The sequence below is a fragment of the Pogona vitticeps genome, chromosome 2, assembly GCF_051106095.1.
Source record: "Pogona vitticeps strain Pit_001003342236 chromosome 2, PviZW2.1, whole genome shotgun sequence".
Lineage (NCBI taxonomy): Eukaryota > Metazoa > Chordata > Lepidosauria > Squamata > Agamidae > Pogona > Pogona vitticeps.
The window spans coordinates 148,610,658-148,633,390 of NC_135784.1; the positions used below are offsets into that span (position 1 = coordinate 148,610,658).

Here is a 22,733-nt window from a genome sequence, read left to right on the forward strand (position 1 = left end):
TACGAAAGAAACCTAGTTTGGCGGCGGACGAAATTGGCAATTACAGGCCCGTCGCCAATATTTCTTTCATGAGCAAAGTGGTGGAGAGGGTGGTGGCAGACCAGCTTCAGGCACTCTTGGATGAAACAGATGCACTGGATCCGTTCCAGTCGGGCTTCAGGCCGCGCCACGGGACAGAGACGGCATTGGTCGCCCTGTATGATGACCTGCTGAGGGAGGCCGACAGGGGCAAAATGTCTCTGTTGGTCCTCCTCGATATTTCGGCGGCCTTTGATACCGTCGACCACGGTATCCTCCTGGGGAGGCTCTCCGAGCTGGGAATCGGTGGCCTGGCGTTAGCCTGGCTCCGCTCCTTCTTGGAGGACCGCCCCCAGAGAGTTCAGCTTGGGGAGAGAGTCTCGGCCCCGTGGAGCTCCAACTGTGGGGTTCCACAGGGATCGATTATCTCCCGAATGCTATTTAACATCTATATGAGGCCGCTAGCGGGGGTCATCAGGAGGTGTGGAGCGATGTGTCACCAGTACGCTGATGACACTCAGCTCTACATCTCCTTTTTGCCAACTGCAGGTGATGCCGTCCTGACCCTCCAGCGCTGCCTGGAGACTATACTGGAATGGATGCAGGAAAATGGCCTGCGGCTGAACCCGGACAAGACGGAAGTCCTGAGGGTGGGGCCCCCCGTAGTTGGTGGCCTGGTTGGCCCTCTCTCCTTTGGGGGGGCAACCTTGGCCCCGGTGAGCGGGGTCCGCAGCTTGGGCATACACTTGGACCCGACGCTCGCCATGGAAACACAGGTGACGTCGGTCGTCCGCTCCGCCTACTTCCACCTCTGGCGGATTGCCCGGCTGCGGCCCTATCTCGACACGGGGGCCCTCACTACCTTAGTACACGCACTCGTAATCTCAAGATTAGATCACTGCAACGCGCTCTACGTGGGGCTACCTTTGAGGCTGATACGGAAACTTCAGATGGTGCAGAATGCAGCAGCCAGACTCCTCACCGGAGGGAGAAAATATCATCACATCTCTCCCATCCTGGCTAGACTGCACTGGCTGCCCATTTGTTTCCGTATCGACTTCAAAGTCTTAATGCTCACTTATAAGGCCCTAAACGGTTTGGGACCTCGATACTTGGCGGAACGCCTTCACCCACCAAGTTCTACCCGAACCACCCGCGCGAGCCAGGAGGTAAGGCTGAGGAGCCTGACGCCGAGGGAGGCCCGGAGAGAGAAGACAAGAAACCGGGCCTTCTCGGCGGTGGCTCCTTGCCTTTGGAACAATCTCCCTCCTGAGATTCGCGCAGCCCCTTCGCTGGGTACATTCAAAACTCAATTAAAAACATGGCTTTATGTCAAGGCCTTCCCTCCTGCCAGCATCTAATTTAATTTAAATTACTTTTCTCTTCTTTTTCTATTTATTATTTATGATTTATTATGTTTTGTTAATTGATATTTTGATATTTTTGGATTTATGCTATTATAACTGTATATTTTTATGTTAGCCGCTCAGAGTGGTACCGACTTACCAGATGGGCGGGATACAAATCAAATCAAATAAATAAATAAATAAATAAATAAATAAACGGTATCAAAGGCGGCTGAGATGTCGAGGAGACATTTTGCCCCTGTCAGCCTCCCTCAATAGGTCATACAGCAGGGCAAACAATGCTGTTTCAGTACTGTGGTGCAGCCTCAACTGGAATGGATCCAGGGCATTAGTTTCATCCAAAAGTGCCTGAACCTCATCGGCCACCACCCTCTCTACTACCTTGCTAAGGAAAGAAACATTGGCGATGGGCCTATAATTGCCAATGTTGTCCCGCCAAGCTCAGTTTCTTCCTAATGGGCCTAATGAGCATCTCCTTGAGGGCAAGGGGAACCTTGCCCCCCTGGAGAGACCCATTATTTTTGGCAGTGGCCCATTCAGCTGTCACAGGCGTGGCTGCTTTGATTATCCAAGCTGGGCAAGGGTCAAGGAAGGAGGTGGTGGCAGAACAATGTTCAAGCACTTAAGTAATTCTCATCCGACAGACAGTGCACTGGATGTCTCAGCTCAATCTACTGTTTTCCAATAGGGGGTTAGGTCCCGGTGGATGGCCTCCACTTTAGATTTAAAGAATGCTGCAAACAATCAACCCTTAAACAATTAACCCTTAATGCACTTAGGTTTTCTCTACCCTTGATTCTAAAGTCCTAGTCTCTTTTTTTCCCTTCTTCTTTATCAAACCTTTTGATTTTCTCAATCAAACTGTAGCACAACCACCTTTAATAAATGTTGACATTGTTTTCTGGTGGAAGGAGTGCTGTTTTGCATAAACACACAGGTCTCCGCCCTCCTCCCTGCCTCCTGATCCACAGTGGAAAATGCACTCTTTGCAAAGAAGTTGGCTTTTAAAAAAGCCATCAGAGCTCAAAAATAACAGATTACAAATGATGCAGTACCCATAACACCATACTCTTTTGGGTTGGAAGTGCCTTGCAACTGTCCTTTTCCCAAACAAACAAACAAAAACCCATAATAAATGGTAGTATTGTTACATTTAAGAAGATGCTTCCCTATAATGTCTACTTGTTACCTTTGGGGAGTTGAAAAGGTGCTGGAGGCATTAGAAGAGATTATGCTAAATGTAACCTAGATGCTTTTTTTTCCAACAAAGGGTAATAAAAGTAATTCAAACAAGTTATTTTTTTTCCAGCTTTGCAACATACTGGCTCTAATTTTCTTGGCAAAGCTGCACAGTCGTAAATGGTGATGATGTCATCAGTTTTTAATATTAATCTTTAATTCGAAGTTTCCTATCCTTTCCCACTCCAGTTCCAAAGCTCCCCAGGCATTCTTTGTGAGCTAGAGGAAGACTGTGGGATCCTCAGGATAAGAGCGTGGGGAGGAGATGAGCCTTTAATATCCAAAAACCATCGCCACTGGTCCCATGACTTGATGGCACATTACACGCAGATAGAAATAACATGCTGCATATTCTGCCATTTTCTGTGGGACTTAGAGGTGGGTGGGTAACAATGTGGCAGTGGCAAGGTACACACAAACACAAACTGTCCCTGAGAATTATCAAAACAAATGCTATGCAAGGAATCATCCAACTGGGTACCCTGAGGGTAGGGTGCTCCACATGTAGCACCTCAGTGAAAACCAGATGTTTTAATGATATTGCTGCTTGTGCTGCTGCCTTCATAAGATGAAAGCTTTATCAAGTTTCCCATCCTTGTGAAATTTCCAGACAGCCTAGACTCTCACTTAACGTTTGTCTGAAAGAGCCATGTCCTAACTGGGGAGGCGGAAAATGAAGCTGATTTGATTTTGGAGTGTCACAGTTGTCATTACAGATTTTGAGATGCACACTGCCCAAAACACGCAATATGTCATAAGAGCCTTTCAATGGAGATGCGGTTATCAAGATAATTGATAACTGATTCCATTGAGAACCCCGGGGAATTTGATACTGCTAAGGGTCCAAGAACATGACAAGGAACAAAACATAGGCTGAATATTATCGGCCGGTTACCATTATATAGCAAGGTGAACGTTTTGCATTGTCCAGATAACAATAAACACAAAAATCAAAGAATATAAAACAAAGCCCTGCTCTTTGGTATAAGAAAAGGGAAGAGCCACGGAATGACTGCCATCCCTGTCTGCAAGAATGAAGAAAGACTATTGACTCTGCATTCTCTGAGAGAAGACGTGATACAACCAACCCATCCCAAACCAATTCTCCAAGTCTTGTAGCCACTGTCTTCAAAAGTTAGTTTGACCACAGGCCCTGAAGCTTCAATACACAGCAGGCAGGACATCTGGACTTCTCTGTTTCTGTCTCTTGATGCCGACTCTTACCAGGCTCTCAGGGGAACTACTGGAGTGACACACATAAAATACCCTAAAATGGGTATTTTACTCTAAAATGGCTATACCAAGCAGATATGGAAGCCATGGAGCCCTACATTCCACACAAGACTTTTATTCTTACACCGTGCTCTGCTGAACAGTTTTGAAAAACAGGGTACATAGGCTTGGCCATGTTAAGGGAAGGCATACTAAAATCAGTAGGCAGAAAGCAGGTTAGCCCAAGTCATACTTGTTTAAATCTGCCACTCTCCAAGGCTTGCATTCATGCCACCCTGTTATGAAGCAAATCCATTCAAGATGGACAAATGCTGAGTAAAAAAGATGCAAGCTGAGCAAAACGGAACTCCCAGTCATTCTTGTTAACTCGGCGCCCTGACGTAACAATTTGTTTGGGCAGGTTTTACAAGCCAGTGCTGACGCTGTCTGTGAAACCATAAACTCTAGGGTCATTAACAGGTTCTGTCCATCCTAAAAGTACAGCCATTAATTAACAGTGAGAATCTTTGTGTTAAAACGTTTCATTGCTCTTGCGGTCATAGAGGAAAGCTTGAAAACGTGACTTGGAAACCTCCAGGTAAAAAGCAGCTGTCGCTTAAAACAAAATCAAAGAAAATAACTCCCCCCCCCCAAAATAGCAATATTTAATTGCATTCAATGGGTGAGATGCATTACATTGGCAAAGTTTCCCTCCCCCCCAAAAAAAATGCCAGTGCACTTACAGAAATCACCTTCAAGACACATAAGACTGAAAAATCATAGGAGAGAAGAAGGATACTACCAGAACTGACTAGAATGTTGTATCAAAACATTGAACTGTTTGCAATTGCCTTCCGCTCTGTACACTGGCCGACCTTTGGAAAAAGCCTCCATCGTGTCCTCAAGCATCTCTCTGTAACCAGCTACGAAAGCTGCACATGTGCGTATGGGCACAAAGTCACTTTAAGCAAACGATTGCACTCTCAGAATTCTTAAAAGAACCATGCAGAAGTAAGTGTACCTGGGTAACTACAGGATACTCTACTGCATGCTCCTATGCCTTGCTCTTCTCATCTCTCAAGAGCAGACACACTGAATCTGCCCTCACTGTGTCAGGACCAGAGGTGACTTATTTCCCATCTGAATTTTATTTCCATTATATTCGCGAAGGCTTTCACGGCCGGGATCTAATGGTTGTTGTGGGTTTTTCGGGCTCTTTGGCCATGTTCTGAAGGTTGTTCTTCCTGACGTTTCGCCAGTCTCTGTGGCCGGCATCTTCAGAGGACAGCAACCTGTGCTCTGGTGTAGTTGGCTTGGGAGTATTTCCATTACTAATCAAGAGCAATTAGAACACTAAGGGTGCTGTTTTGTTACTACAATTGTGTGTTTGTTTTTATAAGGTATGCCTCCCTGGTTCCTCTTGAGAAAAAAGAAGGGTACAAATATTTTTTAAAAAATATATGGGGAAAAAATCTTATTGCATACCGTATTTTTCTATGTATAAGATGATACTTTTCTCTAAAATATTTAGATGAAAAATTTAGGGTCGTCTTATACACAGAAGTAAGGAAGGGGGAGGGGTCAAAGCGCTTCGATCTTTGCTTTCCCTCTCCACTTTCTTCGGAAAAAAAGTGGAGGGGAAAAGCATAAATCATCAAAGCAATTCATCAAAGCGGTTCCTGCTTCCCCCCCCCCCTCCACTTCCGAAGAAAGTGGCAGTGGAAGCTAGAAAGTGGAAGGGGAAAGCAGGAATCAAAGAGCTTTAATCCCCGCCTTCCCCCTCCACTTTCTTGTGAAGAAATAAATTCTGGGTTAGAAAAGTGGGGGGGGGGATCTTATACGTGGGAGTGTATTATACATGGAAAAATATGGTAACTTTGAGCCAACATAAACGGGATCAGAGCACTGGAAAGAACTAATTCAAATCTTCCTATCCCCCACCCTCTTTTCAGGTTCTGAGGATCCCTACAGCTCCTTTGGCACTGGGGAAACCTTTGGGAGCTTTGGAATTGGGGGAGATTTTAATAGTCAAAACTCACCCAGCAGCAGTTTCAATCCCAGTGGCCGCAATTTAGCCGTGATTTTTTTACTATTTAAAGCCCCCCTCGGCCATTCTGAAGCTCACAAAAGGGAGGAAAAGTGGGTCATGGGGAGCCTTGGAAGCTGAAATATGTAGATAAGAAGCTTTCGTGTAAATTAATTATTTCTGGCACTGCCACCTGTTTTGCATTGGCACCAACAGGATTTTGCCCAACAAAGAACACTTGGCAGAGCTCCTGGTCTGCAACTGTGGGAGAGGTGGGGCAGGACAGTCCACTGCAATGGCTCAGAAGGTTGAAACTAGATGAGTGATTTCCCTCCAAGAATCATTTTGCACACTTCTCGCGGTGTCTGCAGTGGCCAAACTACTTCAAGATTCTTCTAAGAACTCTGGAGAGTTCTTTTTGCTTAAAGTGAACATGTGCACATACACATACACACAATTCGATTAATTCGAAGTCTTTGGTATCTAAACTAGCTTATCTTCCTCTTCCTTCTCCATACTATTATATATTTCACATGAACCTAAAGGGTTGTGCCATTTTTAAATTTTAAAACAATACCAAGAAAACAACAATTATGGGAAGTACTAGGCTTTGATATAGAGCTTACCTCATTCCTTCCATCGCCATCTTATCCAGGTTAGGAGTATCATTTCTCAGGTTCCAATTGGCTCCAAGATCTCCCCATCCAATATCGTCGGCTAAAATTATGATGAAATTTGGTTTTTTATAGGCTGATCTTTTCACATCCAGAAAGAGACCTGGACGGTAGCAGCAGAAGAGTCCAGTTAAAAAGCTGGCTAGTACCAGAAGCAGTGATTTAAAAAGAAGAATATCCATGATATCAGGCACATAACATAGGAAGACGTCTCATGAACATTAGCCATTAGGTAAAAATATTCCCATGCAATAAAATTCCTTTTTTGTTCTTTCTTCAGAGGCAATGTAAGTGTCATATCATCTGGAGCACCCCCATACTTCTGGAAGAAAAGAAATGGGGATTAAAAAAGTTCAGAAGTAGCAGCAGCTGGTAGGACATGCCTTTAAGCCAGTGCTTCCCAAACCTAGGGGTTGTGACCTCCAAGGGTGTTGCGAAGTGTTTTCGGTGGGGTGTGTGTGTGTGACAGGTCACATATGTGTTGCAGTCTTTGTTAAATAATTTCTTTCTTGGATCTTTCATATTATTAAATTTAGTGTGTGTGTATGTATGAGCAACATTTGGGAAAGAAAGCCTTTCTTTCTTAGAAAGGATGACTTTATCTCATTAAACATGCCTTTTTACGCAAAAATTGCACGGAGGATCCCAGGTTACTTGACTATTATAAAAGGGGGTCACAACTCAAAAAGTCTGGGCACCACTGCTTTAGGCAGAGTGGGCTTCAGACTTTATGAAACGGGTAGTTGTTAAGGGGAGGCACTCCAATAAGTAGTGAGGTCCCAAAACGTTTAGGGCTGTATAGATCATTAGTACCTGGAGTATGGCACAGAAGCAAACCAACTCTCAACACAGGCAAACCAGGGAAATATGATCATATTTTGAAGTTCGCAAAATTAGCCTGACCAGCTTGGATTTGCTGCAGCTTCCATACCACCTTTGAAGGCAGCCCCACACAGACAGCATTGCTATAGTCTATCCTTGAGACAACCAATGTGTGAACTAGTGTGACCAGGGATTTCCTGTCTAGGCAGGGGCTCAGGTGTGCAATTTGCGTAAGATGAAAAATGGCAGCTCTGGCCATAGCCAAGATCTGTTTCTCTATCAAGAGGGCTGGGTTGAGAAGAACACCTGGATTGTAAACTTGCTCTTTCAGGGAGAGTCTAACCCCATCTGGAGCAGGCCTGAGATCTCCCAGACAAGAGTTCCCACCTAACAACAAGATATCTGTCTTGCCAAGATTCAACCTCAGCCTGTTCACCCTTGTCCAGGCCATAACCAAGGTTAGGTAATACTCTATGGTCGCACAGCTTCTCCAAAGGCACCTTCAGCAACCCTTCTTCAGCCAACTCTGAGCGAAAAGCAAAGAGATGCATGTACAGATTTTCTGGACAGTGGCATCCAATTCCAGAGAAAACCATAAATTTCACAGAAATCAATGGATAGGCAAGTTACAAATTACAATACACTCCTACATATGTCTATTTGCCATGAGCACATTTAGGAGAACCCTCTAAAACCCTGTGATTTCCCTGGATTGATGGACAACTAATAATCTCTAGATTAGGAAGGTCATGGTTCATTAATTATCCATTTCCTCCTTTCAACAAGGAATGTATTTATTCAATTTATTTGGTTTTTATACCATCCATCTAGCTACCAAGGCACCCTGGGCAGTGCACAAATAAGGTAAAACAATGACATAACTGTTAGAGATCATCGTTTGTTCTGACCAATTATCTTCAATGAGCTAAATTAAGTAGAGTCAAAAACATGGAACATTAGAAAAGGTTTATTACCTAAAGATTTTAGTATTTCAGTAGTAAAGGTCAAAATATAGCATTCGAGTGAAAAACAAAGAAGGTTGTTTGTCTTATATATTCCAGGCAAGTTTATTTAGTTTTGATGAATGTTCCTAAACGAGGTAAACCACTCCCTAAAGCTGGATGGCATAGAGGCAAGTGTGGATGGAGAGAGAGCCATCAGATAGCATGTGCTCAGGGGCTCAGGCAATCTCCATCTCGGAAAAGTCCTTTCTTCAAGGAAAAGAGAGAGGAGGGGCAGGAAGTGACCAATGCACAATAGTGCTCCAATAGCAGGGTAGAACTGAGTGATAGGCAGAATCACCCACTGCACACTGGGACGCAATTGACCTGCATACTCCAACAATAACAATAAGGGTATTCAAAAGGTGCTAAACAAATTACACTTTAAAAAACCACATAATAAGACATAGGAAAATAAAATGAAAACATGGCAGCGGGTTTGATGTTAATTATTAAAGGCAGGATGTATTCAAATCTGGGAAGGCCTGTCTGAAAAACCACGTACAGTATTTAGTTGTTTTTTAAAGGCTCCCAATGAAGGGTCCAGTGAATTTCGGGAGGGAGTATGCCCAAGCTGCCCACCTCATCCTTCACAGAAAGAGAAACACCCAGACCACAAACACTAGGGGCCCCCACCCGCAGGATTTCCATCTTGTCCGAGTTCAACCTCAGTCTGTTTTCCCTCATCCATCCGAGCATGCCGTCCAGGCAGCGCTCAAGGGATGGGACAGCATCCACTGCAGAGGGATGGAAGGAGAGATAGAGCTGGGTGTCATCCGCATATTGGTTACACAAAGCTCCAAAACTCCTGATGACCTCCCCCCGCGGCCTCATATAGATATTAAATAGCACTAGGGCACGGGTGTCAAAGACAAGGCCCGCGGGCCAAATCCGGCCCGCCAGACCTCGTCTGATGGCCCGGGGAGCCGCCGCCAGCCTTACAGATACAACCGGCCCTTTGATGGGGACAGGGCCACAGGGCCTGGAGCTTGGCGTGCGACTCCTTGGGGAACGTGTGGCTCTCCAGGATGTGGTAGCGCTCGCGGTAGTGGCCGCCGTGGAAATCCATGACGGCGCGGGCGCGCAGCACCGACTCATTGCGATGGAGCGCCTCACCAGCCTCCGGCGCCACCGGCAGCGACCACAGGAAGCGCCCCAGGTGCTCCACGTCGCCGCTGTCCTCCAGGGTCTCGCACACCCCGGCCACCTGCTGAGGGCTGAAGTTGAGGAGGGGCAGCTGGAACATGGGGGCGGCCGAGTTGAGGCGGGGGGGCAGAAGCACGGCTGAAGGAGAGGCCGGAGAGGCGGCCGGGCGCTGCCCTCCGCCTCGCCCTCCTGTCGGGCTGAGGCGTCCCTGAGGAGACCCGCTCACCCACGGAGCGCGGAGGCGACGGACCACGGGTCCCCCCCCACTCGTCCCTCCCGGGTGCCCTCGCCACCGCCCCGGCACCGCCACCCTTGGCTCCAAATCCCCGGAGCGAAAGCAAGCAAGAGGGCTCGCCTCCTTCTCGCTTCGCCCCCCATGCCGCCCCTCGTCTTCTCCCGGCGCCCCTCGCCTTTCTCTCGGGGCTTTTTTTTTCTCCCCCCCTCGCAAAAGCAGCCGGAGCCGCCCGGCGCGGGCGCTGCGCGGAGGCGCTGGGAGGCAGGACTGCGCCTCGGCGCTCAGGCTGCGTTGCCTCAAGTGGTCGAGGGCGGGAGGCGCGAGGGGAGGGGGGAGTGGGGGGGAGGATGATGACTTGAGGGGGGGAAGAGAGAGAGAGACACACACAGAGAGAACAAGGGAAAAACCCGGACGTCCTCCTCCTCCTTCCTTGGCGCACATCTCCCGCTCGCTCCTGATTTGCCACGGAGGGAGGGGCCCCCCGCCAGATTGGCCGCCCCTGCCCTCCCTCGGCTCGGTTTCCATGGAAGGGCTCCTGCCCATCACTGTCAAGCGCCTGCCAATCAACAGCGCCCGCCCATCCAACGAAAGGAGCCGCTCAGCGCGCCGGGCGCAACCCCACCGCGCAGGCCTCCCTCCCCCCATAAGGGCGCCCTACAGATAGAACCGGCCCTTTGATGGGGACCAAACTGCTGATGCGGCCCCCGATGAATTTCAGTTTGACACCCCTGCACTAGGGAGATGACTGATCCCTGTGGGACTCCACAATTGAGAGTCCACAGAGCAGACAGCATCTCCCCAAGCTGTACTCTCTGAGGATGGTCATCCAGGAAGGACCAGAACCAGGCCAAGGCCAAACCTCCTATCCCCATCTCAGAGGGCCTCCCCAGGAGGGTACTGTGGGCGATGGCATCAAAGGCCGCTGATAGGTCAAGAAGGACCAACAAGGACATTTTGCCCCTATCAGTTGCCTTCAAAAGGAAATCTTGCAGGGCGACCAATGCCATTTCCCTGCCATGATGTGGCCTGAACCTGGACTGGAATCGATTGAGGGTGTTGGTTTCCTCCAGAGGTGCCTGAAGATGGTCAGCCACCACTCTCTCTCCACTAACTTGCTAATAAAAGGAACAATGGCAACAGGTCAGTAGTTGTTAACATCATCTACTGCCAAAATGGGCTTTTACAGATCAACTGAATGAGTGTCTCTTTGAGGTTGAGGGGGAACCTTGCCCTCAAGGAGAGACCCATTAATAATAGCCGCAGCCCATTCTGTCCTTAACAGTCTGGCTGCTTTCAAGAGCCGGGAAGGTGCTTGTCCACCAACCTGGAGGAGGATATAGCAGCTGGGGGAGGCAGCACCATCTCGCTGTTTCTCAAGCCATCTAACCTCCTAATGGCTGGCAAACCCCAACCACTCAAAGAATGAGGGAATCTCAAGAGTCGCAATGTTTGCCCTGCTGAAGGATTATACCTGTGCAATCTGGAACATAATCTGTATAAGGCCTTATCCTATCTGGCCAGGCCCCTCTTTAGCTGGCTGAGAAGTATGTCCCCATCTACTCCTGATGATAAGATTTACACCAGGTAGCTGCCGGTTGTGAAGGGATTTTTAATTGCACTGTGAGCCCAATGATGAACACAATTCCTTCTTCCTTTTGGGCAACCGTTATGAGACAGCCTACAACGTTTTCAGCCTAACAATTTACAGAGCATCAGAGGAAGTAATACCCATAGGGACACAATTAACCCAACAGCCAGATTAATTTTTTTGAATTGGAGAGAAGAGTATATTCTCCCCACCCCACCACGGGATTCCAGCTGATCCCAATTAATAATATAAAAACTGTTAAAAAAATGGCAACATTTCTCACTCATTTGCTTTCAACTGCAACACCTAAAATTTTAGAAAAGGCTCTTGGAAGAGAATACATAGATCCGTACTACAGCAAACCCACTGGATCAATTGGACATGTTTTTTATTTGTTACCTGCCGTCAGGGCACTTTGAACGTATGGCAATCCCAGCAGGGCTTTCAACGTATGTGAAATTTTCAAGGATAGTTTCCTATTGCTAACTCCCAGGGAGTTTCCATGGTCAAGCAGGAATTTGTTGCAGATCTTCCAAATCCTAAACGGATACTCTATCCACCCTACTGACTCTAGTGGGACACCTTAGGCATGACTAAATGAAGCCTAATTGGTTTTAGTGCATCTACTGTGAGCATAATTAAGTCTGGGTCCAGCAAATCACTCTACTAAAATTTTCACTGCGGTCTCCCTTTTCTTTGAACTATTACCCTGTTTCCTTGAAAATAAGCCCAAGTCTTATTTTTCAGGATGCTCTTCATATAAGCTGTTACATACAGCATTGATGTTACCTGTCTGTCATGGGTTTGGAGGGAAAGTTCCATCCTATGGGGAGTGGAAGGCGGGACATCAGGAGGAGGGGCTGTACTGTATAAATATGTGAAGCGTGTGTGGAGAGTTTAAGAGATGCTGAGAGACACTGGGATGTGACGAAGCAGCAGCTGGGAAGAAGAAGCTGTTGTGGGAGTCTGTGTGTCAGACAGGGTACTACTGTGTGTCAGAGTACCAACCTGATAGGTTCAGGTGTCTGTTGGTTAGCCAGAACTGATAGGTTCAGGGTCTGGGCTTTAAGTTAAGGTTCTGGGTGAACCAAACTGTATGCTTGTATGAGTGAGAATAAGCCACGTTCCTTTATGTTATTCACCTAATTGTTTTATTTACCCTGTTTGTATTTAAAATAAACCTTATTCTTTTATTGTTTGAAAATCCATCCCTGGTCTGTGTGACTTATTATAGGGAATGGTTGGTGGCAGCTTAGTGTAACTGTGTGACAGGTCCCAGTAGGTCTGGGTTTGTCACATTGATTGGTGTCCAGCGTGTGGGATACGACTGGTCCAGTTGTCCAGCGGTCCAGCAAAGCCTTGGCAAGTGTGCCCAGAGCAGGGGGGTCTAGTCAGGGACAGTCTGAGGCGCGTAGGTAATCTTCTAGGTGTACCTCACGGGGAGGTGCGCTAGTAGAAGAACGTGCCAACTGGGGAGACTTAGATTAAGGTGCTCTGAGGCAGCCTAGTTTTGGCGGGAAAAAGCTGAGGCAAAACTGCGTAGTAACAGTGAGCTAGCTTGCCAGCTGAGAGGCCCAGCAGAGGGGGGTAGGCTCTGACTCGATACTGTTGCAAGTTTAGTGCTGAAGAACAGCAGCAATCTCTATAGGAAAGCTGGTTCTGAGGCAAGAAGGAAAAAAGTGGTTGTTTTATTTTGAGGCTTGACTTTTTAAAGCAGCCTGTTCTGAGGGGGGATTATGCCCTTGACTCGAAGCCAAGTAACAGAAATGAGTGAAGTGAAAGACCCCCAGATTGACCAAGGTTCTGAGGATGAATTTGGCTCAGTGCAAGGTGACAGCACAGGAGAGCAGGACCCAGAACTCAGAAAAATACTCCTAGCCCAACAGCATGAACTGAGGGTGAGGGAAATGGAGGAAAGATTAGAGAGAGAAAGAAGGGAGGAAAGGGAAAGGCAATTTGAAATGGAGCAAAGGGAAAGAGAGAAACAGCGGCAATTTGAATTAGAGAGAGAGAGAGAGAGAATGGAGAGAGAAGAAAGAATGGAGAGAGAGAAAATGGCGTTTGAATTAAGAAAACTGGAACTGATGAACCAGAACAATAATAACAATAGGGATTCTGAGGGAGGCCAATTGTCTAAAGCTGACCTGAAGAAATTCCCTGTGTACCACAAGGGAGATTGTCCTGAGGTGTTCTTTTCCTTAGTGGAAAGAGCGTTTGTGGACTTCTCAGTGAGGGAAACTGAGAAGATGACCATCATGCGATCTTTAATCAGTGGTAGCCTGGCTGAGGTTTATGCCGAGATGCCTGAGGAACTGATGAAAGATTTTGCAGAGTTTAAGAAACTGGTGTTTGCCAGACATGGGATAAATGCAGAGCAGCTGAGACAAAGATTCAGGTCCCTCACAAAAAAACCAGAACAGACTTTTACCCAAGTGGGGGCCCAATTGGTGAGGCTGCTTGAGAAATGGCTATCGCAGGAGGGGACAGAGACCTATGAGCAGCTTAAAGACTTGATAGCACTGGAACAGTTCTGTTCAGTCCTACATGGGGAATTGAAATTCCAGGTGAGGGAAAGGAAACCGAAATCTGTGGCAGCAGCCGCAGAGATCGCGGATTTTATTTCCCAAATAAGAAAGCCCTTGGGTGAGGGGAAATCTGTAGGTAAACCCAAAGAAACCTACAGCAAGTACTCTCAGGGACCAGGGAAAAGCCAGCAAGGGGGAGGGGCCCATGGTGAAGGGAAGCCCTCAGACATGAAACTAAGACCTCAGATTTTGGAGGGAAAACCAAAACAAGATGAGAGAGAATCAAAATACACCAGAAAATGTTATTTCTGTCAGGGAAAGGGTCATCTAATCTCAGAGTGTGAGAAACTGAAGCAGCTAAAAGGAATGGTGCCTCAGGATTCTAGTGGGACCAAGCCAAAAGCTGTGTTCTGTGTCCAGAAAGAGCAAAGCTCGTTGTCACTGAGGGAGCCTGTTGCCATGACTACTCAGTCTGGAACAGCTACCTCTGCGGATCAGGCTGAGGAAAATGGTCCTCTTATAGAGGTGAAGCGCTGCTTGCTAGTAAAAACAGATTCTCAGTTGTTTGAGACAGCCGGGGTGGACGTAGGAATACTTGACCGTCAGTATAGGGGGCTGCGGGACACTTGTTCCCAGGTAACCCTGTGCCACCCAGATATCATCCCTAGGGAGTTTATAATCCCAAATGAGAGCATAAAGGTGGCAGGGATTGAGGGGCAGGTAATCTCTCTGCCAGTAGCTGAGGTACCTGTCAACTTTCAAGGCTGGAGGGGAGCTTGGCGGCTAGCGATTTCATCGACTCTGCCAGCAGCCGTGCTCGTGGGAAATGACCTGGCTGAACATGTGAAACGGGTGCTAGTGATTACACGCTCACAAGCCACCACAGGGACAGTTCAGGGGGGTAATGATGAGCCAGAGACGGAAGCAGAGGGGAGTTCAGAAGCTGTGGTGGAAACCTTAACCACAGACAGCAGATTTGGACAGGAGCAAAAGGCAGACGCCACTCTCCAAAAGTGTTTTGAACAGGTGACTGACGCCCAGCTAACACCTGAAACCCCAGTGAGATTTCTGGAGAAAAAGGGGATTTTATATAGAGAAACCCTGAGGAATATCTCAAAAGGGGGAGAGGGGATCAGAAGTCAGCTGGTGGTACCTGAAAAGTATCGCTCCATGATCTTACAAAGGGGTCACTCTGACATGTTTGCTGCACACTTAGGGGTGAAAGGGCCCCTTGATTTGATCAAACAAAATTGGGAGCAGATCACCCAGGATGACCCACAAGACGTTGTGACATACATAGACACCTTGATGAATGACCTAAGGAGAAATCTAGAGCTGGCAGCAGAAAACCTGCAAGCTCAGAAGGTCAGACAGAAAACATGGTATGACCACAAAGCTAGAGAGAGGCACTTTGACCCAGGGGAGGAAGTGCTTTGGCTTAGGCCCTGCAGAGAGAATAAACTGCAGCTCAAGTGGGCAGGACCATATAGGGTCATTTCCAAGATGTCAGACCTGAACTACCTTATAGAGCAGGAGGAGAACCAAGCAAGGAGGGTGGTTCATGTGAATGCCCTAAAACCCTACTACCGAGGGGAGCAGAGGGTTTTATTCGCGATAAAAGCAGCTGAGAGTGAGGAAGCTGAATTACCCTTCTGGGAGGGTAGAGGGGAAGTAAAATACAACCCAGAGGAGGTAAAGATCAGTCCTGCACTCACCCAAGACCAGCAGCAAGAACTAAAAATGCTGCTTAGTAAATATCAACAGGTGTTTTCCAACAAGCCGGGGATAGTGAAGGGAGTGATGCATCGGATCCATACAGGGGATGCACCCCCGCAGGCAGTATCCCCATACCGAGTAACGGGACCCTATAGGGACAAGGTGCGGAAGGAGCTGGACGAAATGCTGAGGGAGAACATAATCGTCCCCTCTTCTAGTCCTTGGTCCTCTCCGATAGTCCTTGTGGACAAGCCTGATGGGAGCATTAGGTTTTGTGTTGATTACAGGAAATTAAACCGTGTAACCACTCCTGATGCCTACCCAATGCCCAGGCTAGACAACCTGATTGAAACCATAGGGGGTTGTCGGTTCATCTCATCATTGGACCTGGTAAAGGGATATTGGCAATTAAGAATTGATCCCAGGGATCAAGAAAAGACTGCCTTTTGCAGCCCTTTTGGTCTCTATGAGTTTCGAGTCCTGAGCTTTGGTCTCAGAAATGCACCAGCCACATTCCAAAGGCTGATGGACCAGACCTTGGCAGGACTCAGTGACTTTACAGTGGCCTACATTGACGACATAGGGATCTTCAGTAATACCTGGGAAGATCACCTGATACACCTGGAGTTAGTGCTGCAGAGGTTAAGTGCAGCAGGGCTAACAGTAAAGGCCAGCAAGTGTCAGCTGGGTAGCCCAGAAATAAAATACTTGGGTCACATGGTAGGGGGAGGAATGATAAAACCCCTGGAGGCCAAAATAGAAGCAGTTCGTGATTGGCCTAGACCCAACACCAAGAAAAAAGTCAAATCATTTCTTGGGTTGGTGGGCTACTACAGAAAGTTCATCCCGAGGTTTAGCGAGATTGCGGCTCCGCTGACCGATCTGACGAGGAAGAAGGCTGATGACCGCATCCCGTGGACCAGCGACTGTGAGGCGGCGTTCCAGAGGTTGAAGGAGGCGTTAATCAACTATCCTGTCCTGCGTGCTCCAGACTTCGACCGGGAGTTTATCATCTACACCGACGCGTCTAACAGCGGGGTAGGAGCAGTTCTGTGCCAGGAGGATGAGAATGGTGACCAGCATCCAGTGTCCTACCTGAGTAGGAAACTTCAAAAAGGTGAGAGACATTTGGCAACCGTGGAGAAGGAGTGTTTGGCCATAGTCTACGCGATCCAGAAGGCCAAGCCTTACATCTGGGGAAGACATTTTGTTCTGTGTACTGACCATTCACCACTGCAATGGTTAAAGACAATGAAAACCCACAATAGCAAACTTATGAGGTGGGCTTTAAACCTACAGGACTATGACTTTGAAGTGAAGGTGGTCAGAGGGTCAGTGAACTGTGTTGCTGACGCCTTATCAAGAAGACCTGAAGAATGAAGACGGCGAAAGAAACATGGACTATATGTATATAATGATGACAAAAAGTAAAATGTACCTGTTTTTGAATTGGTTTGTATGAATAAAGGTAAATTGATGTAATGTATATGGTAAATGTTTAAATGCCTATTTGCTATGGTTAACTTAGAGTGTAAGTATGAGTAAGTATAATATGGTATGTATAACTGTTGTTGTGTATTTTATACAGGTTGTTTTTTGGTGAAAAGCACCTTAGCTTTCCCCCTACAAAACAACTTATAAAGAGGGGAGGTGTTACATACAGCATTGATGTTACCTGTCTGTCATGGGTTTGGAGGGAAAGTTCCATCCTATGGGGAGTGGAAGGCGGGACATCAGGAGGAGGGGCTGTACTGTATAAATATGTGAAGCGTGTGTGGAGAGTTTAAGAGATGCTGAGAGACACTGGGATGTGACGAAGCAGCAGCTGGGAAGAAGAAGCTGTTGTGGGAGTCTGTGTGTCAGACAGGGTACTACTGTGTGTCAGAGTACCAACCTGATAGGTTCAGGTGTCTGTTGGTTAGCCAGAACTGATAGGTTCAGGGTCTGGGCTTTAAGTTAAGGTTCTGGGTGAACCAAACTGTATGCTTGTATGAGTGAGAATAAGCCACGTTCCTTTATGTTATTCACCTAATTGTTTTATTTACCCTGTTTGTATTTAAAATAAACCTTATTCTTTTATTGTTTGAAAATCCATCCCTGGTCTGTGTGACTTATTATAGGGAATGGTTGGTGGCAGCTTAGTGTAACTGTGTGACAGGTCCCAGTAGGTCTGGGTTTGTCACATAAGCCCTACCCCAAAAATAAGCCCCAGTTAAGTGAAACACCGCCCTCCACCATTGTGCAGCCACCAGAAGAAGATGGCATGACTGTATTTGAATAAATGTAGATTGTTGTACATGAAAAAAATAAAACATCCCATGAAAATAAGCCCCAATGCATTTTTGGCAGCAAAAAATAATATAAGAACTTCTCTTATTTTGGGGAAAACATTGTATTATTAATTAACTGAAAGGCAGAGAGAGGAATAATGAGACTGAGTTTCCCAAGTTTTGCATCTCCCAAAGTTTTGTCAACTTTTGCACCAAGGTCACTCTTGAGAACTGTCAAGAGTAATGTCCCTGATATTACTTATGCCATCAAGATTATCTTAATAAATCACAAATTCTCATTTTGATATAATAAAATGTTACTCTTTATTCTTTTGGGGTCCTCATTTATAATAAATTATCTTTGCTTTTTTTGGCTGATGAAGAGAGACTTTTTGGCATACTCCGCTACCTCTGCTGAGAGTAAAAAATAAATCAAAATTAAGGTGGAGGGAATGCACCACACTTCATCAGGAATGAAAACAGCAATTTTCAAATGCACAGATTGGGTTATTTTATATGTGCTTTCTCGCTCATATAACAAGATGAATACTGGGGGGTGGGGGGGATTTACACACAAGCAGGCATCTGTTCTTCCTAATCACAGCTTCATATCAGTTACAGAAATGCTAACCCATGCTTGATCTTTCCTCTGTACTTATTAGGATCTGAAGGTTATTAGAAAAGTAATTTGGCCATATCTGCAGCAGAGGTAAGAATACATGATATACCAACAACAGGTCAAGTAAAAGTCACTGGTCTCTGTGCAGAGAGCATAAGGGCAAAGACGGAAGGTAATCATCTGGTTTTAAAGTTAGATGTAAGTACAACAACTAGTGTACAGTTTGCAAATTCAGATATATATAAAACACACACTATAATAAGCAAGCAAACTACATACAAAAATTCATCTGTGTTCCATAACCACAGTTTCACATTCCTATCTACTAACTGAACCTCACACTGCTAGACCAAGCCAATTCTCGATTCAAAGAACCAAGGGCCAATAGAGAGGTCAAAGGCCAATCCTCCACCCCAGAACAAACCTGTCTTGGTCTCCTACTGTGCAGTGTGACATTTCCCCCCCCCCATGCCTAGGATAAATGGCAAATGCCTTTCATTTATTGATTTATGAACTAAACAATTACAATGCTTCAAAGTCTCTAGCCAAAATGAAAATATCATTTTGAGATATAATTTGTGTGCTCCACTTCTGCACTTCAGAGCTAAAACAACATTTATTTCTCTGACATGAAGGTGTCTTGAACCATGACAGCTAGCAAATTCTAATTTCTGCCATAAGCCAGCATTTTACAACATAACAAAATAATGCTTATGTCTGAGGAAGCGGACTTGTCCATAAAAGGTCGCATTAAAATACAGCACTTAGTGTTGGACAGTTAGTCTTTAAAATGCCACAACATATTTGTTTTTGTATTCTCGAAGGCTTTCACAGCCAGGATCTGATGATTGTGACAGATAATCTCAGTGACAGATAATCTCTCCCCCTTATCACAACAATACATCCACAACAAAAACACACTGAGCACCCTATTTCCTGAAAAGGACAAAAGCTGTTCCCACAGCTATAAATACCCAACTATCCAACAAACAGCAACAGAGCATGGACAGAGTTCCTACTCCAGTTCACTGAAGATGCCGGCCACAGAGACTGGCGAAACGTCAGGAAGAACAACCATTAGAACATGGCCAAAGAGCCAAAAAAACCCCACAACAACATTTATTTATTTACTTATTTACTTATTTACTTATTTACTTATTTACTTATTTATTTATTTATTTATTTATTTATTTCTAGTATATAAAAGAAAAGTGGCAGTTCACAAGCAAGTTTAGACCACATCATTTTCAAACAATTTCGCTACTAATTCTCGTTGCAGTCAGAGGAAATGTTGCCATGTTTTTGAAACGATGAGTCTCATTCAACCAATTACTTTAACAGAATGCATTCCTGCCACTTGGGCACACCCCAAACCAACTACATACTAGATGGCTGGAACATCCTTAATAGCAAAGCAAATGGTACTGAAATTCTGGAAGATATTATTTCTCCTGTAAATAGGAAACAGATGAGAAGTCTTTTAGATTTACTCTTCAAAGAACCAACATATATGCCACAAGGATAACCCATAGAAATGCAATACCGTGTGACAACCATTTCAAGCAACTTTTCTCAGAGTGCTACACCCCAAATTCCTCTCCTAAGGCAAAAAGTCTGTTTTCACCTTTTGTATGCTTGTTGTTTTTATCCCTTATTGGGTTAAATTTTTGAAACAACTACAATTTCCTTTGGGAAGAAAAAACTAGCAATTCTAGAGGTATCAAAATCTTAAGCATTTTAAAAAGTGGGACTGAATCAATTTTCATGTGGTGTTTTGTGTGAGTGTGTAAAAATAATTAATGCCCAGCTGGTACATCCAAGGCAGTGTGGAAAAGGGAATGGTCTGAATGGGTTGCCCGGCTGCCACCAGTGTATGATGCAAACAGCTTTCCTTCAAGGCACCTTCCTACAATCATCTCAAGAAACTAGCTATGGGAATAGTGTGGTTTTTGTACTTCCTGCCTTATTTTTTCACCAGCTACTGGCCAAAGAAGCATCTTTGAAAGCTGAAACAGCAGTCCTCTCACAAGAGTTGTCCAGAAACCATGCTGCACTGTATTTCCACCTATTCGGGTTTGCCAGAGAAGTCTTTCTCCACACCTTAAACGCTTCTCACCTTCCCCAAAATATCTGTGCCAGTAAGAGATATACATCAGAGGTGATTATGTATTTTTTCCCTTTGAGACCAGCAGATCAACCATGTTTGTAAAACATATCTACATGTGTACACACACACAAACACACACATACATACACACACACACACACACACACACACACACACACACATACATACACACACACACAAAATTAAGCTGGCAGCTAAGAAATCAGAGCTGAATGTCACGAAGCTATTTAACAACTTGATCGACTACTGAGAACTGGCCAAAACTGACTTCATTTTCAGGGCTGAAAGTTATTTCAGCCATCAGCCAGCCGCCTAATCTGCAAGGACAGTAAGAATGTTATCAGAGGAGAACACTTGAAAAGAGAAAGAACTGGCTTCAATATCAAAGACTAAGAGACACTGTGAATATAAGCAGTTAGGAGGTGGGTGGAACAGGCTCGCTGAGTCCAGCTAAGACCAGTATTATGACAGATGTTTCCAGTTGTGTATCAATGACCTTGGGGAAAGAATGTGCAGCTGAAGATACAAAATTGGTAGGTCAGTCAACACGACAAAAGGAAGGGGGAAGGGTGACCTAGTTAAATGAGGGGCATGAGTAAATTGTTGAATAAACAAAACAAAGAACTCTTGAGATAGTAAGGGAGAGAGGATAGAAATCCCAAGGAACACCCCCTGCAGGTCCAAAACTCAGAAGCTGACTCTTCTCAAACTTTCCTGCCAAGTTCTTTGTCAAAGACCAGACTTAATGAAGGAATAGGTGTGGCCCTTTTGAAAACAACTTAGGCTAAATATACACGTGAAGAACACCTGTACATGGGATTCTCCCTCACATTTGATGTTTTAGTAATTAATACAGATACAGCTAAGAAGGATGGGGGAAGGGTTGTAGAGAGAGAGCCTGGCCTCTTACATTCACCCTTGGTGGACTTTTTCCTGCAATCCAACTTTTTTGGCACCAAGAGCGAAACTAAGATCCTTGTGTTGCGGTGGCTAAACTACAATATGGCAGCCAAGGCTTTACTCACAACCTGAGTTCGATCCTGATGGATTCAGGCAGCTGTCTTAAGGTTGACTCAGCCTTTCATCCTTCCAAGACTGGAGTACCCAGCTGAGGAGAGGAGGCAATGTGTGGTCTACATAGTCAAATCATCCAGAGAGTGCTTTAGGGGCTAAGGGGAGGTATTCATTCATTCATTCATTCATTCATTCACTCATTCATTCATTCCATTTATACCCTGCCTATCTGGTCAATTACGACCACTCTAGGCAGCTTACAACACATAATATAAAAACAAATGTATATATAACATAACATATAACATAATATACATAAATTAGAAAAAAAAGAAAGTTTTTTTCTCCAAGATGGCAAGAAAACAGAGTATGTTATAACAGAAAAGGAGGGAAAAAATTAGGAATTAATTGGTGGGGGGGGAATATAAGCAGCACACTTCACTTTTTGCATTGATATATGTTCTCACTTAACCTGCTGATGCCACCCCAGAAGAGGAGGGACATAGCGCAAGGTTCCACCTTCATGGGCAAGTATGCTGCCATTCAAAGGCAACCATCATGAGCTCAACAAACCAGGACTCTGGCTCTCTATAAAGTGGTGTTGCACATTCACTGCTATTTCACTTGGATGGCTCATGTAAACAGTAATTTAAGCAGAAGCACAGTGAGCCCACAGGATCCACACATCTACAGGGCACCGCAAACAGGACCTGAAACTCCACACACACCCCCATGTCATGGAAAGCACTTGTTAGGGTGAGCCAAAGACACAGGGCTGAAGTAAACAGTATATTCTTACTCATTTTACAGGTAGCCCACCTGTTCTCCAAGGAGCTCATACAACTTTCCCCTGCCAGGTTCTGCCCCTTCAACAGCCCTATAGGGAAAATTAAGATTAACACACGTTGACCAGCCCTCAGTCATCTGATATGTCTTTTACAGATGAGAAGAACTTTGAACTTGCCTCCCTAATCCTAGTCTCATACTCTCTTCACCACACTACACTATCCTTAGGAGGCAGCATAAGGCAATGCATCCCTACCAGCTCCAGGTGCATGATCATTTGCTGGGGGATGCCAGGTGGAGGAAGGTCACTGTCCTCCTGTCCTGCTTGTGGGCTTCCCAGGGGCACC

General features: G+C 45.6%; 1 protein-coding gene and 1 pseudogene across 15 annotated transcripts in view; both read right to left on the bottom strand.

The window, feature by feature from the left end:
• Positions 1–22,733, bottom strand: part of ARSG (arylsulfatase G) — a 166,932-nt gene that overhangs the window by 103,783 nt on the left and 40,416 nt on the right. For 7 of the 14 annotated variants that reach the window (XM_072990791.2, XM_072990789.2, XM_072990788.2 and 4 more), the window contains exon 2: positions 6,489–6,639. In XM_072990791.2, coding sequence (XP_072846892.2) covers positions 6,489–6,639 — 151 coding nt within the window. Of the gene's footprint in view, positions 1–6,488; positions 6,859–22,733 lie in introns of all 14 variants that reach the window. The other 7 variants (XM_072990793.2, XM_078384344.1, XM_072990790.2 and 4 more) reach the window with 2 other exon arrangements.
• Positions 9,215–10,041, bottom strand: LOC140702656 (homeobox protein SIX6 pseudogene; annotated as a pseudogene). The gene has a single exon (XR_013541085.1). The product of XR_013541085.1 is annotated as a homeobox protein SIX6 pseudogene (transcript).